Source organism: Bubalus bubalis, chromosome 8, assembly GCF_019923935.1.
Source record: "Bubalus bubalis isolate 160015118507 breed Murrah chromosome 8, NDDB_SH_1, whole genome shotgun sequence".
Classification (NCBI taxonomy): domain Eukaryota; kingdom Metazoa; phylum Chordata; class Mammalia; order Artiodactyla; family Bovidae; genus Bubalus; species Bubalus bubalis.
The window spans coordinates 100,739,850-100,756,764 of record NC_059164.1 but is presented as its reverse complement, the minus strand read 5'-3'; the positions used below and the strand labels follow the sequence as shown (position 1 = coordinate 100,756,764).

Here is a 16,915-nt window from a genome sequence, read left to right as displayed (position 1 = left end):
GAAAGAAAGATCCAGACCCACGTTAGCCAAAGAACTGTGAGCCAACTATGGATTCAAGACAAAAAAATCTGTGCTGTGAAAGGCAGGAGACGTTTGATGACTCCAAGGGTTATGTAATTGATAATGCCTGCTTGTATTCAGGGGGAAATTAAATAGTTGATTAACTGGCCATTGGATGGCATCACCAAATCAATGGACATGTGTTTGAACAAACTCTGGGAGATAATGAAGGATAGGGAAGCCTGGTGTGCTGCAATCCATGGGATTGCAAAGAGTCAGATACGACTTAGTATCTGAACAACAACAAACTGGCTATTGGGAAAAGGAGAGAGAATCTATTTCTGCAGTTGTTTTTTTTTTAACCTGATCAACTGGTAAGAAAGGGGAAGATCCCTTACATTCAAATCAACTGTATGTTTTCCTTTTATGCTTAAAAATGAAGCAAAAGTAGCTCAGTCCATGTCCAACTCTTTGCAACCCCATGGATTATAGCCCACCAAGCTCCTTTGTCCAAGGGATTCTCTAGTCAAGAATACTGGAGTGGGTTGCCATTTCCATCTCCAGGGGATCTTCCCCACCCAGGAATCAAACCTGAGTCTCCTATTTTGCAGGCAGATTCTTTACCATCTGAGCCACTGGAGAAGCCAAGTCTAAAACAGAAAGGAGATGGTGACGAGTCAGAGGGTCCAGAGGACTCTTGCCATTTTGTGGAATCACACCACAGTTTCATGTGGAATCTTGGCAGCCTTCCAAGAAAAAGAAAGGAACAATTCTTAAAGTTTGAATGAGGACAATTATACTGATCAAAGATCTATTCAGTTCAGTTCAGTCGCTCAGTTGTGTCCAACTCTTTGTAACCCCATGAATCACAGCACGCCAGGCCTCCCTGTCCATCACCAACTCTCAGAGTTCACCCAAACTCATGTCCATCAAGTCGGTGATGCCATCCAGCCATCTCATCCTCTGTCGTCCCCTTCTCCTCCTGCCCCCAATTCCTCCCAGCATCAGGGTGTTTTCCAATGAGTCAACTCTTCGCCTGAGGTGGCCAAAGTATTGGAGTTTCAGCTTCAACATCAGTCCTTCCAATGAACACCCAGGACTGATCTCCTTTAAGATGGACTGGTTGGATCTCCTTGCAATCCAAAGGACTCTCAAGAGTCTTCTCCAACACCATAGTTCAAAAGCATCAATTCTTCAGCGCTCAGCTTTCTTCACAGTCCAACTCTCACATCCATACATGACCACTGAAAAAACCATAGCCTTGACTAGATGGACCTTTGTTGGCAAAGTAATGTCTCTGCTTTTAAATATGCTGCTGAGGTTGGTCATAACTTTCCTTCCAAGGACTAAGCATCTTTTAATTTCATGGCTGCAGTCACCATCTGCAGTGATTTTGGAGCCCAAAAAAATAAAGTTTGACACACAAAATAAAAATCTATTAGGAGACACTTTATCAATTCGTGGAAGTTATGGGACACTTATTTCAAAGTTACTTGACAATTATTTGTGTTTCATGGGTTGTAAATTATTCTCTGACCTTCTGGTCTGTCTTACTCTTAGTGTTCTTCCTGGTATTTAGAATTTCTCTCCGCAGGCTCAACTTCAGAGGAAGATGTTTGGCTGTGTTTGATTTTTCCCTTTTCTTTCTCTGCACCCTTGTACTCATCTTTTCTAGTAGTTTGAATGGTGTCCAGGATCCTGAGGCTTGAGTTGGGTTTTCTGTAAGTGGTTAGGGCTCCATCCTAACCCTGGGTCAGGGGTGTTTCAGGTGTGTCAACAAACTCATGGGCATTTCAGCTCACTAATAGAAGCTTTATCCCTCCAGCCCGAGGCATCACAGCTTTCTGTGGATGACAGCCTCAGGCGGTGGCTCCTCACCCTCTCTTCTTGGCCTCTTTTCTTCTGACCACATAGGGAGTCTGGTTCATACACAGCCTCCTGCCAGCAAGGGGTGAACTTTTATCCCCTGTAATCAGACAGAAGCCAAACGCCTGGCTTCCTCTGCTTGCCCCTCTGTGCTTTCTTTGTTTCTGACCCACGGAGACTTTTTTTTTTTCCCTCTTATTTTTATGTCTGGAGGGAAATAGAATGTTCAAAGTGTGAACTCATGGCATTATTTTATCCAGAAAAGACAGACCTACTTCAAAGGACCACAAGAAAAATATTTCTAATTTAAATCTACCTAAAAGAACTTAGATTTGACTTGTGAGTATAAATCAGAATAGGGGAGCTGCCAGAGCATCTCGCAGAGAAGTTAAAGAGTCTGTCTTCTTTTCTCTGCTGTATATGAGATATTGAATTAGATTTCCAGTAAGTTCCACCTCCTTTCTCAGAGTCTCTGGTTCTACTCAGGGTTGTTTACAGCTGTAGTCAGGGAGCCCAGATTGTTGGGATTTCTGAGTTTTCATGTCCTTTTTCATGACCTTTAAACCCCCTTCTTATCATTTATTAGAGGCCTCTGCTTTGACTTGATCTCATTTGTGTTTTCAGTGGCCGAGGAACAACCTCTAACAGTCATTAGCACTACTTTAGCGTCTGGCTTTTTTTTTTCCTTTTATTTCAATAGCAAGCTTAGTGAGTATTGTGTCAAAGAAGAGCTAAAGAAGCCCTGGGTGGGAATCTGAGGACTTGTCTAGGGGTGTTTTGCTCAGTTTGAGCGAATGAGGGGACTTGTGGACTCCCCTGTAGATCTGAATTTTTAGTTTCCTGCCTTGGGCCGGCATTGTGTTACCCCTTTCTAAAAGGTAAGCACAATTTTAGGCTTCTTGATGGATGGGCAAGTTTGACATCCTAAAAAATAGTCACCATGGAGGAGAAAGGGTTTTAGATAAGGAGTCAGCAGACCTGGTTATGACTCTTGTTTCTTTCGCTTCTGATTATTTGATCTTGAGCAAATAACATAGCCTCTGTGTAGCTCAGTTAATAAATCTGCAAATAAACTGAATTTGATTAAGCAGATTCCAAGGATTCTCCATCATTTCATGGCAAATAGATGGGGAAACTGTGGCTGACCTTATTTTTCTGGGCTCCAAAATCACTGCAGATGGTGATTACAGCCATGAAGTTAAAAGATGCTTACTCCTTGGAAGGAAAGTTATGACCAACCTAGACAGATATTGAAAACAATCTAGACAGATATTGAAAACCAACCTAGACAGATATTGAAAAGCAGAGATATTACTTTGTCAACAAAGGTCCATCTAGTCAAGGCTATGGTTTTTCCAATAATCATGTATGGATGTGAGAGTTGGACTGTAAAGAAAGCTGAGCGCTGAAGAATTGATGCTTTTGAACTGTGGTGTTGGAGAAGACTCTTGAGAGTCCCTTGGACTGCAAGGAGATCCAACCAGTCCATCCTAAAGGAGATCAGTCCCGGGTGTTCATTGGAAAGACCGATGTAGAAGCTGAAACTCCAATACTGTGGCCACCTGATGCGAAAAGCTGACTCATTTGAAAAGATCCAGATGCTGGGAAAGATTGAGGGTGGGAGAAGGGGACGACAGAGGATGAGATAGTTGAATGGCATCACTGACTCAATGGACGTGAGTTTAGGTGAACTCTGGAAGTTGGTGATGGACAGGGAGGCCTGGCGTGCTACAGTTCACGGGGTCGCAAAGAGTTGGACATGACTGAACGACGAACTGAACTGAACTGAAGGATTCCCCAGTGCTCCAAAGATCCCAAAGGTCCATGCCATTGACTCTGGGATGGTCAGGCCACTTGGGAGCTGAGTTTAGTTCTTTACTGAAACATTCCTCGCACCAGAGTTGCTCAGAGGTTGGCCTTTGATGTATGGCAAGCCTAGCTTTGAATGTCAGCTCTACCATATAAATGATGTGATGTTAAGGCATCACTGAACCTTTCAAGCCTTGGTTTCTTTGTCTACGAATTGGGAATGAAAATTATATCTATTGTAGAGAGTTGTTTTGAAGTTTAATCATTCAGTAGAAAGCTTTGCTCAGGGACTGGCACACAGGAAAGATCAGTATGCCCCTCTTTTTGTTAATTGTAAATCCTTGAGAGCAACCATTCTGCCTTATCTTAGAGTGTCTCACTCATCTTTATATTTCAATTCCTTATTTCCATGCTTTATATATAGTAGTGTTCAATAAATGTACTGTTAAAAAATTTGAAACATGATTCTCAAACAACTTTAGAATCAGTAAATGTTAAAAACTTTATTTAGGTTTGTAATAAACGAGTTAGCAAGATAATACCACCAGTTTATTGGAGAAGAAGAGGAAAAGAATTATGTAGTTTATACCAGAATAATTTTTCTAAATTTGAGACAAAATTGGTTTATGTTCTGATGGGGGAATAGAATCAGAGCATTTAAAGTGATCTTCTCTTCTCAATGTTTGTATCTCTACAGGACAAAAATTCTCAGTAACTTAACACTCATAAAGTTCCTAAATAAGCCTGTGATGCTGCTCTAGAATGACACTGTGACAATATTCAAGTTTCTTTTTGCTGTTTCCAAGTTTGGGGTAATTTTTCTAAATAGTTATAATAAGACAAAATACCAAGTATTATTTATCTTAGAAAAAGATAGAACAGGAATATGATTCTAGTGTATAAGTATCCATTTTCTGCCTAAACTTATAATAAGTACTAAGTTCATCCATAATTATGTTTTTTAATGTTTCATTAAGAGGAATGTAGGGGTATTTAGGAAAGCACTACTAATTTCTAAGATGATAACGTACAGAGTAACCATTTAATGAGTACTTCCATCAGCTATGCACCATATCAAGGTTTTTATATATGTTTTAGTTTTAATCTATAAACAGTCTTGTGAGGTAGGTATTATTATCCTCATTTTGAAAATCAAATAAATGAGTCTTACTGAGGTTAAATATTTAATCAAGATGACAACGCCAGTGTGAGCCAGAATTGAGATTTAGTCTGATTTCCTGAAATGCCCTAGGGATGAACCAACCTCCCTAAATTGTAAACTCTCTTGAATTTTAAAGTAGATCTCTAGTTAAACACAAGAGATGTGGGTTCAGTCCCTTGGTCAAGAGGATTCCCTGGAGAAGGAAATGGGAACCCACTCCAGTGTTCTTACCTGGAAAATGCCATGGGCAGAGGAGCCTGCATTTGACTCTTTGCAACCCCATGGCTACAGTCCACGGGGCGAAGAGTCAAATATGACTGAGCACATACACATACTAGTTAAACACGTGATGAACGGGTCTCGTTTTGTTTATATGAAATGATGTATACAAAATGGTTCTTTTTCCCTTTGAAGAGGCTTGGCGCATTGAAGCTGCTTGCGATAAGTGCCCTTTCTGTTTCCTGGCTGCTGGATTCTTAAATAAAAATATGCCTATTCTGTTTTGCCCTTTTAAAGCCTCCTATTCTCAGGTTGTCTTCTTTGTAACTTATTTATCTTTCTTCTCTCTCTTCTGGCCCCCAAATGTCTGTAGGTGGGCTGGATCCTCTCCATTCTGGATGAACTGCAGCTGAGCCCTCAGCCTCCCGTCGGGGTCCTTCCTCTGGGGACTGGGAATGACCTGGCTCGGACTCTCAACTGGGGAGGGGTAAGCATGTTCTCAGGGGCTGCCCACGTCATCAAGCAGTGGAGTCCCCGAATCCACAGAGGCTCCAGTGGCGGCACATGTGCTCCTCTTGTTCAAGGAACAAGTTAGAGTTGAGAATCAAGGTCCCCGTGAACCATGGTTTTATCTTCAGTTTAGATCTATAGTCAGCTAGAGAAGAGGAAGTTTTATTTTTAAAAATGGGTTTTAGTACACAGGTTTGGGTCTGAGGTATCCACGAAAAGACAGTAGTCACAGGTATCCAGGGGGTGGGTTGGTCCTCATATTAAGCAATTACAGAGACTCAAATTGCTCCTGACCCCTAGTCCTGCCCTGATGCATCTGGTTCAGATTTCTGATTCTTACTTTGGAAGAGTCATGGCTTTGTTTGAGCATTTAGTTTTCTGGTCAATGTCATCAGGCTTTTGGCTATACAGGTAACCAATTTTCCTTTTCACCCTGGAGTCAACTACAGGCAGGCTTGTTGAAAGTAGTTTATCTGCCACTAACCAGCCATTTAAAAGGGGCTTCCCAGGTGCCTCAGTGGTAAAGAATCCTCCTGCAATACAGGAGATGTGGGTTTGATCCCTGGGTCAGGAAGATCCCCTGGAGAAGGAAATAGCAAACCAACTCCAGGGTTCTTGCCTGGTAAATCCACGGACAGAGGAGGCTGGTGGGCTACAGTCTGTGGGATTGCAAAGGGTCGGACTTGACTTAGTGACTAAACAGCAACAACAGTCATTTAAAAACTATTATTATCATCATTAATATTTTTTACAGTATTAGGAAAATAAGAAAGCATAATATGCTAACATATGCTGCCTGACTGGCTTTTTAACTGCTCATAGGAAATTATTGCCTGAGCTGGGCTCGATGAAAATTATCTTCAGATATTAGCAGGTGTTAATCTGGCTTTTGGGTGTATTAACCTCCCATGTGTGATAATTATGTCAGGATATTAGCAGATATTTATTTGGCCTGGGGTGAATTAATTTCCCAGAGGTCTTTTTTCAATTTTAAGTAAGCATAGTATAAATAATATATTCTCATGAAGCAGCTAATGTATTTATCAGTATTAGTTCCTCTTATCTAAATCAGTGACTTGATCATCCTTAATAATCATGCCATCAGTCGTGTATGTTCAAGGAGTAAGTAGATAGCTCCCTAGCAGGGCTGTTCATCAGTCGGACTTGCCTTAGATCCTGAAAGGGATGGTGTCTTAGGACAAGGTCAGGGAGAGGTGAGTGAAATGGAATATGAGAAATCACCTAGCAGATGTTGCTTGATTATTTTCCTGCTCCTCCACATACACTTGTTCTGTGTATCCTCCAAATTTCTCTAGAGCGAGACATGGGGAAATCTGTTTTCACTCTGATAGAAACAGCCATCCAGCATGGCTCTCAAATAACTGCCATTGACTTTACTTTTTGGTTGCTGACAGAAGTCACTCTTCTGCTCAAACCAACTAGAGAGAGTATTTCTGTGCACAGTACCCGTGACTATTGTCTTAAATTCTAAATATCTCAAGGAAAACAGTTTACTCTCAGCCTTGTTAATTGCAAAATAAAGAGAGAGCTGTAGCAGAAGGTCTCCACCTGGCATGAACTCTCAATACCTTTAGCTGTACTGTCCACTATTCCAGACAGCAGTGTGTTCGTTCTTTGATTCCTTAGGGCTACACTGATGAGCCTGTTTCTAAGATCCTTTGCCAAGTAGAAGATGGGACGATTGTACAGCTGGATCGCTGGAATCTCCACGTGGAAAGAAACCCAGACTTGCCTCCTGAAGAGCTGGAAGATGGCGTGTGTAAGGTTAGAGAGTTTTCCCTTCTGCAGAAAGGGAACCCTGGAGTATTTTCTGCCTGAGCCACAGGAAATACATTCCTGGCCAGAGGGTTATGTCTGATTACCTCCTATAGAGGTTATGGCTACTAGGGCTGTGAGAATAATGCTATCCAGTGATTCTGCCCCATAGACTTCTAAAGATCAAGATTTTCTAAGTGCTTCTGTAGCGCAGGGAGCTATTCTCTGTCCTCAAATTCCACACCAGAAAGAAATATATCAGTTTTCTAATCTTTCAGATTCATTGCAAAGTCTTAAAACTATGAGAAGATTTAAAAAAATAAAAGTCATATGGCCTGAAAACATTAGGCACAGGGTCTTTCAATAGAAAGATACCATCTGAGATTTCTGATCTGATAGCAAAAATTCCAATTTCATCACTTGTTTGGGATGCGAAGATACACCTAAATAAATGTTTGACTTAGCGTTTTTCCTTCAGTGATTAAACTTGTATCTCACAAACCAAGGGATATAATTATAAAAATGCTACTGTAGAGCTTCAGGGGAAAATTCAGTTTTAAGTTCTGGCTTCAATTTCATATAAATCTGATAGGTTTTTGAGTAGCTACTTGTTTTCTATTACTTTGCCTTTTTCTTTCGTGATAGTGTTTTCACATTTTTGTTGTGTAAGAAACTCCAGGCAGTGTGCCTCTGAAATGCAGATCACAAGGCCCTGTTCCCAGAGATTCTGATTAAGTAGATATAGGGTGAAGGCCCAGCATCTGTGTAGCATCCCTGCTCTATTGGATCATGAAGCCAGGATTTCATGGTGCCTTTGAATCCAGTATCATTTTAGACCAAACCAGTGCACCTTTCCTTGGAGAAGGAAATGGCAACCCACTCCAGTGTTCTTGCCTGGGAAATCCCATGAACAAAGGAGCATGGTGGGCTACAGTCCATGGGGTCGCAAAAGAGTCAGATACAACTTACTGACTGAACAACAACAAATGCACCTTTATTGATGAGCATCAAGATCCTCACCAGTTGTGGTAGAAGCTCAAGTTACTTATTTGACTAAAATTGGTTAAAACGTGTTTTGTCTTACCTTCATAGTGTTTTCCACCTAAACTATGATCCAGAAACTAAGGTTTTTCGTAGTTATCATGATTGCTCAGTTGACCTTGAGTTCGTAAGGTCACAGTGTTGTTTAAGCAAGTATCGTCTTGGGATATAATACTTCTTTGTAATATATTTGACTTATAGAAACTGGGCATAAAACAGCTAAAGTACAAAGAAATGTGCCATATGGAAATGTTAAGGTCCTATCCCCACTCAACTTGGAATGGTTAGGCCCTCAATAGCAATCTCTATTTAATTCTCTTCCCAACAGCTTAAGAAATGGAAAGGCTTCTTGATGCAGCCTGGGGACATTAATCCAGATAATTAAAGGGTTTCAAAAGTGGATTTGTAAGGAGATGTGTAGGAAATTGGGGCAATTTTTCCTGGAAAATATGAATAAGAACTCTTAAAACAGATTAAATTGTAATGTTATTTAGAGTATGGTGACCAGATGTTCTCCTACGTTATCAGTGGATGCTGAGACATGGGTTAGAATTGTAGCCAAAAGAACATAAATGGTAGAAATGAACATATCTGTGCTTTTGGCAGGATCACCAACCCTTGCTGTCATTCCTAAGGACTTGTATTTTCGTTTAAGTGCAGGAACTGGATATTCTCAAATGTGAAGCCAGGAGAGTGAGACATGTTTTGGCATTGCTCTGTGCGTTTAGTTTCTCTCCCTTCTCCAGTCACTTGTAACCACTTCTAAGGGCTGAGCTGACCTCTGAATCAGTACATGCTCTGAGTCAGCCTTCCATGGATGGGTTCATCCTTTATTTCAATCTCTGTGTTTCTGTATTATTAATAATCTCTCTCTTGCTCTCTTTCTGACTCTTCCTCTCATTTCGTTTTTCTCTTACTGCGACAAGATTATTGCTCTAGTCAAAGAGAAAAATCTTACTGATCAAGGGGCATAGGAAACCCAGTAATTTTTGAAATCTTGAGGATAAACACTTATTTCTAATAGAAGAGGAGTGCATTTCTCTCTGGAGGATAAACCTGATCATTATCTGGAAACATCATCCAGGCTGAGATAATGTTTCCCCTCTGTTTACTTTAACATTTACCTTCCAATCTGAGTTGCAGAAGAAAAAGTGGAAGAATTACCATATGCCTTCTAGCATTTCCCACATGCTTTCCTAATTGTTCTCACCTTAAACCAAAGGCCTTCAGATCATGTCAGCTTTGTAGTTTTAATGCAGGACTTCAGACTACATAGTTTGTTCTCCCCTTTACTCAACTTGCAGTAACAGCCAGGGACCCAGAGGACTCTGGCAAGGAAAGCTGAGGCTTATGTATATTTCTGTGTGTTTGTGTTTGCATATTTCATGGTCCTATTAAAGATCTAAGAGTTAATAGAGTAAATAAAAATCTGAATACTAATAAATACACACACACATATATTTTATTTCTAACTGGAGGATAATTGCTTTATGATGTTGTGTTGGTTTCTGCTGTACAACAGTGTGAATCAGCCATAAGTAGACATGTGTCCCCTCCCTCCCATCCCATCCCACCCCTAGGTCGTCACAGAGCACCGAGCTGAGCTCCCTGTGCTACAGCAACTTCCCACTGGCTATTTGTTTCGCACATGGTAGTGTGTTTATGTCAGTGCTACTGTCTTAACTAGCTTTTAGTTTTTCTCTAGGTTGAGAATAGTTAAATGGCTCCCACTGGCTTATTGCTTACATGACTTTTGTCAAAAATAAATAGATTTTTAGAAAATAAGGGTAAATTGTATTTATTTTCAGTTGCAATATTAATTTGCTGACCATAAGTTCTTCAAAAAATGTGCATCCACTGATTAAGAAGGTTAGATGTGATCCTTACAATTAAATTTATTTGCAGAGTTTGTTTAGTGAATCATCCTTTGTAACTGTTACAAATGTGCATCCCTCAGCCCTTAAGATTCTCGTGTTATAATATCCACAAGAATGATTCTCATTTAATAATTTGTGTTGTGTCTCTTGTTTCCTAAACTATTTAAAATTCTTGGGAGTATCCTATGAGTTGAGCTTTCCCTAAAGAATTAATTCAAAAATCCCTTGTTCCTTCTATGTAGACACCCCTGCGTTGGGTTGTGACTGGTCTTTCTCCCCGGGACTTGCCCCACAGACAGGTGTCTGGCTTTCAACTTTACCTCTGCCTTTGTTCATCATTGCAGCTTCCTCTGAATGTTTTCAATAACTACTTCAGCCTCGGATTCGATGCGCACGTCACATTGGAGTTCCACGAATCCAGAGGTGAGGACAGCGTCCCGTTTCCGTCTCCCAGGGAGGAAGTTTCCAGCGGGTGTTTTGCGTGTCCCCTTTTGCTTGCATATCACTTAAGCGCCCGCCATGTGCTTACTGCTGTTTCTCCATTTGAACTTTCATGGTGACCCTGGGAGCTCAGTAAGATAGAAGCTTATTACAGATGTTACCCCGAGGCCTCATTGTTTAGGGTCTCAAAGACAGTAAAGATCAGGACCGGATGTGTGCTCCAGGACTCAGGACTGCCAATCTTTAGGTTTGACTAGAAACTAAAGTCAGTGAACGACCAAGAAGTGATTTAAAAAAAAAAAAAAAAAAGAGGAAGAACAGTGACTAAAGAGCTGGTCAGGGAGGATTGATGCTGACTGAGAGTAATGAATACCATGTTCATGGAGAGGATCTAGAGATGGCGGTACACAATAAATATACACGAAATGTTGAAACAGATTGGCTGATGTGTCTATACCAGAGGTGTGGACTTTTTAGAATCTGTTAGTCCATCTTTTTTGCATTAAGCAAAAAAGAAATCATTATTAATGATGAAAGGTATAATTACTCAAGCTCTTCTTTTAATATAATTTATTTTTGGCTATGCTGGACCTCCATCGCTCCACAGGCTTTTCTCTAGTTGAGGTGAGCCAGGGCTACCGTCTAGTTGCGGTGTGAGGGGGTTCTCGTTGCGGTGGCCTCTCTTGTTGCCTAGCACGGGCTCTAGGGTATGTGGACTTCAATAGCTGTGGCACCTGGGCTCAGTCGTTACGGCTCCTAGGCTCTAGAGAACAAGGTCAATAGTTGTGCACGGGCTTAGTTGCTCTGTGACATGTCGGATCTTCCCAGATCAGGAATCGAACCAGTGTCTCCTGCATTGGCAGGTGGATTCTTTACCAATGAATCACCAGGGAAGCCCATCAGGCTAATTTCTTTTTTTTTTTTTTTGGCTGTTTTCTGTTTATTTGGGGTTTTCCCATGTTTTTACTTGGATAGTCAAGAAATCTCAAGCTCCACTGCAGGAGGAGGAGGAAGAAAGTGAGGCTTCATTTTCATTAGGGTCATATGTACTTATTTTTGTTGATAGATAGTGGCTGGAAGCCATGCAAACCACAGTTGAGACTCCAAACTGTTCTCTAATGCAGCTGCTCAGGGACTGTGACTTCATGACAAAGCTGTATCATTTGCATCCGATACTTGCAGAGTGATTCAAAGCCTCATGAGAGCCATTCCAAAAAAAATAACCTTGCATAGAATAACCTACTAGATGTTAGTCAAAACATACAATAAATTGGGAATAATGCCAATCCATTTACATGGACTGGGTAATAAATACAAATCTCACTAAGCAGAATCCTAAAAAATTCAATTGCAAAAAGTTTTTGGCATAGATATGAAATAGCCCATCAAATTGACATGGGAAAGTTGCAGACTTTTATTACTATCTGTATTGTATTTCTTTTAGAAGGAACAATTAAAATGACATTCGTTTTGAGACAGTTTATTATTGGTGTTTTCTGTGTAAATGCTTTTAGAATTACCAGTAGAAAAGAAAATAAGCAGTAAAGAAAGGCTGAACATTTTGATTCACTTTGTATGTAAATAATGCAAACCTTTGAATAATTTGATCAAAAAGAAAGTATATTGGACTTCCCGGCTGGGCCAGTGGTTAAGACTCCATGCTTCCAGTGCAGAGGATGTGGGTTTGATCCCTGGTCAAGGAAGTCAGATCCAACATGCTGTGTGGTGCAGCCAAAAAATAAATTTTAAAAAGTGATTTTGAAAAGAAGAAGGTATACTTTATTTGATAGGAAAATGGACGCTGTTTTATTCTTCTCAAAGTGGCTAAGCCATGTCTGGCTGAACTGTTGGTAACAGAACATTTGGAACAAAATTCAGAGATTTAATAGGATTGGTCATTTAATTGTCGGTTGGAATCTTGCCAGTACTTTACACTATTGCATTATGACAGTACTTGAGGAAGTACACTGAAAATATTCTAGTCCACTATTATATAGTCATGGTAACAATGATTATGGTTATCAGGTAGCAAAGCTAGGTCTCACTTGGCCATCTATGTAAATTAGATAGTCATCTTTGGGGGACATGAAGGATATTAAACACATCAAACTTTTAGTCTGAGATTGGACACTCGAGTCATACCCTCATTGAAATTGCTTATTATTCAGAGGATTTGAACCTTATACTACAAGGTCAAGGAAATACAATTATGACTCCTGAAGAGGCAGTATTTAAATTTGATTTAGGATTTGCTATTTTCTCTGAATATAAAGAGGCATGCAGATCAGCATGTTTCAAAGGATTATGAATGTTTCATGATTCATATGGTGAACTGACAGATTTCTTGGAAAAGGTGTTATTTTCAGTGGACTGCTAAATTTCACCCTCACCATCGCTGCAAAGGACACACTGCCAGGCTCTTGCCCAGGTGGTGAGACTCAGGCACAGTTGGCCTTTGAGAAACCCTGTCCAAGCTTCTCTATCTGTAACCTTCTTTTCCATCGTGAACCTCAGTGTGACATCTACTCATCATTCTAGATTCAAGTGTACTTGCCTCTGGAACACTTTTGATTTTCTCTGTGTGTGGACCCCACTCTCCCCTGCCACCCCCATTTTATCTTATATGGAGAAGGAAATGGCAACCCACTCCAGTATTCTTGCCTGGAAAATTCCATGGACGGAGGAGCCTGGCGGGCTACAGTCCGTGGAGTCATCTTATATAGACATCTTTTTATGGCATATACAGAGTGACATTTTTCATTTTCATTTTCAGATCTGTCTGCCCTCTTTAAACAACACAAGGGCAAAAGACTCTCTTATTTTTATCCTCCTGTGCCAAGTCCAGTGGCGGTCTCAAATGTCTGCTATAGGAATGGAATGTTAAATTGGAGAATAGGCTCATATATAAAAGACAAATAAAAGTAGAGGGAGTATATAGTAAGGGGAGGATGTATAGGCAGTGAGTAGTATGGGAGTTTGGTGGGGATTGTTGACAGAAGAAAAGTATCAGGGGAAAGTTTCCAGAAAGGGTAGGAGGGAATATGGTGGGAAATAAAGAAGGAATGTGATGTAGACAAGAAGTGAAATGGGTAAGGGCATTTCAGACAGGAAAGAAAAATACAGAGGGACAAAGGAGCTTGTGATAAAGGTGGGTTAGATGACAAGTTAATACAGAGTGAAAGATTTTTGCCATGGTGTTAGAAAAATGAAGATAATGCTGGTAAAAATATTTGTCCTTAAGGTGCAGTGACTTTGAAAGAAAAGATTTTTATAACACATAGAATTTTAACTGAAGGTGATACTGTCACTCTAGGCATAGATTTTGAAGTCATTTATGTATACATAACTGATGTCTTAAGATTGGGTTAATATCCAATGCAGATAATTTGGAAGATGTATGAGTTATATGGGCTTCCTGGGTGGCATTAGTGGTAAAGAACCTGCCTGGCAATGCAGGAGAGGTAAGAGACATGGGATTGGGGAGAGTCCCTGGAGGAGGGCATGGCAATCCACTCCAGTATTCTTGCCTGGAGAATCCCATGGACAAAGGAGCCTGGTGGGCTCCAGTCCATGGGGTCACAAAGAGTTGGACACGGCTGAAGCAACTTAGCACGCACACATGAATTATATGGCGTTCAAATTGCTTATTGGCTTTTACAAACCTAGCGTTAAACTTATATTTGCTAATATCTCCCTAATGGGCAAGACCAATTACAGATAAAAGTAGAGTTTTGGATTCCATTCTAATGGCACATATGTTATTGTGCTATACACAAAGATGGGATTAATATGTTAAAATAATGGAATGGATTATACCCAGGGTTTCGTCATCATTATAAATGGATTACATTCAGAGCCAAATCATTTAGATGATTTAGATGATGAGATTTGGCAAGTTTGAACTAATGAGATTTAGATGAGGTCTTTGGATTTTGAGTTGATGCTGTAATGGGAATGAGACCTTTTGGGACCTGGGAGGAAGTGAATGTGTTTTTCACATGTGAAGGATGTGAATTATAGGGGCCAGAAGGCAGGCTATTGTAGGTGAAATTTTGGTTTCTGTGAACTTTGCCATTTGGTGTCATGCTTGCCATTCAAATACAGGGTTGGGATTTGGACACTTTCAGCAAGTCAGTCAGCTGTCTGATGAGAAATGACTTGGAGAAAGAGCTATTCCTAAAAAAGGATAACAAATGAACAAAATAGCAGAAGACGAACATTGACAGTGGGTTCCTTTGGAATGTCTTGGAATTTTATCAGAAAGAGTGTAAGGAGATAGTATTTCATTTAGGGATTTATCATCCCTTGAATTCATGTGAACATTCTCTGATGAAGATTCTTGTTTAATCTATTTATGGTCTTCAGCCTATATAACATCCAGGAACAAACACAAAATTAAGCCATTCTTAGTCAGAGCCTTTGCTGTCTTTTGCCCTGAGTCCATTCTGCAGGTCATCTGTATGTATCTATATCTGTCTATATGTGCGTGCTCACCTGTGTCTGACTCTTTGCAACTGCATGGACTATAGCCTCCCAGGCTCCTCTGGGAGGAGGGATTTCCCAGTCAAGAATGCTGGAGTGGGTTGTCATTTCTTTCTCCAGGGGATCTTCCCAACCTCAGGATCAAACTGCATCTCCTGCATTGGCAAGAAGATTCTTTACCACTGAGCCATCTGGAAGCTGCATAGATATACATATATACATATACATATATACATATATATATATATATATATAATATTTACATATCTTTGCTAAATCAAATGGTTTTTCGAGGCCTGTCACAAACAAGAGTGTAGATGGTAGTTAGGAGTTCTTGCAAACTTGACAGCAAATTCTTCATTGATTTTTATCCAAATTCCCTATATTAAATTTGAGCTGCATACATCATTTATGGAAGCTGTGCTCCATGGAGGTCAAAGCAGACAATGGACCCTCTCCCTTCTCCCTTCCCTCTTTCTTCTGTCGCTGCTCCTCTATTTTGAATAGAGTCCAGAGTGTCTCAGCCTTTAATGTGCATGGGAATCACCTGGAGAACTTGTTAAACCAGATTCCTAGACCAGACCCCAGCCCCCAGACATTCTAATTCAGTAGGATTAGGGTAGAGCCTAATAATTTGCATGTCTCAGTTGATATTGCCACTGATGACAGTTTGGGGCTACATTTTGTATCCCTGGGCTATTGTGCCAACTGCCTATAACTGAAGGAAACACGATAATGAAGCTGTTGGTTCCTTGGGATGGGGAGGGACAGAGAGAACATGGAGGAGCTAATCTAACTCACTACTTCTAATGCAGTCTGTGTAACAAAACCACCTTTTCCCTTTCACAGAAGCAAATCCAGAGAAATTCAACAGTCGTTTTCGAAATAAAATGTTCTATGCAGGGGTAAGTATACATTTCATTTTTTAATGATTACATGTGATTTATACTAATTTACTGATGGTAATAGAGATGCTAATATACTATGCTAATAATTACATACACATCACAGATGTTTACATGTGTGTCTATGTATGTGTGTGTGTGTTCAGTCATGTCCAACTCTTTGTGACCTCATGGACTGTAGCCTGCCAGGCTCCTCTGTCCATGGGATTCTTCAGGCAAGAATACTGGAATAGGTTGCTATTTCCTTCTCCAGGGGAATATTCCCAACCCAGGGATCGAACCCAGGTCTCCTGCATTGCAGGCAGATTTTCTACCACTGTACCACCCGGCAAGCCCTATGTTTATATAGAGTTAATGCTTAATGTGTTGGTTGAAGAATAAAAGTAAGGGTATATTTCTTAAGTCGGTTGGCAGAGAGTTCATTATCTTTGAACTTTAAAGCCCTGACGCTGAGTGGGAATGATAGTCAAGAAGTGGTGTGAAAAGCAAACATCAAAGTCAAGCTAGAGAACTGGAAAATTAGGTAGACTGAAAGATGTATGGCAAGTCTTGGGTAAGAATGTAGTTTTCATAAGGGTATGTATCCTATGCATTGACATTTGGATGCAAAATTAAGAGACCATGGAGAGTTTTTTCATGGAAGCATAAATGAAATAAAGGGGCACTCTTCTTTTTACTTCTTCTCAGGGACATCCCTGGATGTGAATGGCTAGAAAGAAAAAAAAAAAAAAGAGGGCCTCCAAAATACTAATTTTTAAAGTGTGCTTAAGTTTATACCACTGGATAGAGGGGATTAAAGTAAAAAAGAGGCGAAACAAGACAGTCTC

General features: G+C 40.3%; 1 protein-coding gene across 18 annotated transcripts in view; it reads left to right on the top strand.

The window, feature by feature from the left end:
- The window catches only part of DGKI (diacylglycerol kinase iota), a 502,019-nt gene that overhangs the window by 281,855 nt on the left and 203,249 nt on the right, over positions 1-16,915 (top strand). For all 18 annotated transcript variants that reach the window (XM_044946917.2, XM_044946916.2, XM_044946915.2 and 15 more), the window contains 4 exons: positions 5,430-5,543; positions 7,214-7,351; positions 10,605-10,683; positions 16,033-16,088. In XM_044946917.2, coding sequence (XP_044802852.2) covers positions 5,430-5,543; positions 7,214-7,351; positions 10,605-10,683; positions 16,033-16,088 — 387 coding nt within the window. The remainder of the gene's footprint in view (positions 1-5,429; positions 5,544-7,213; positions 7,352-10,604; positions 10,684-16,032; positions 16,089-16,915) is intronic.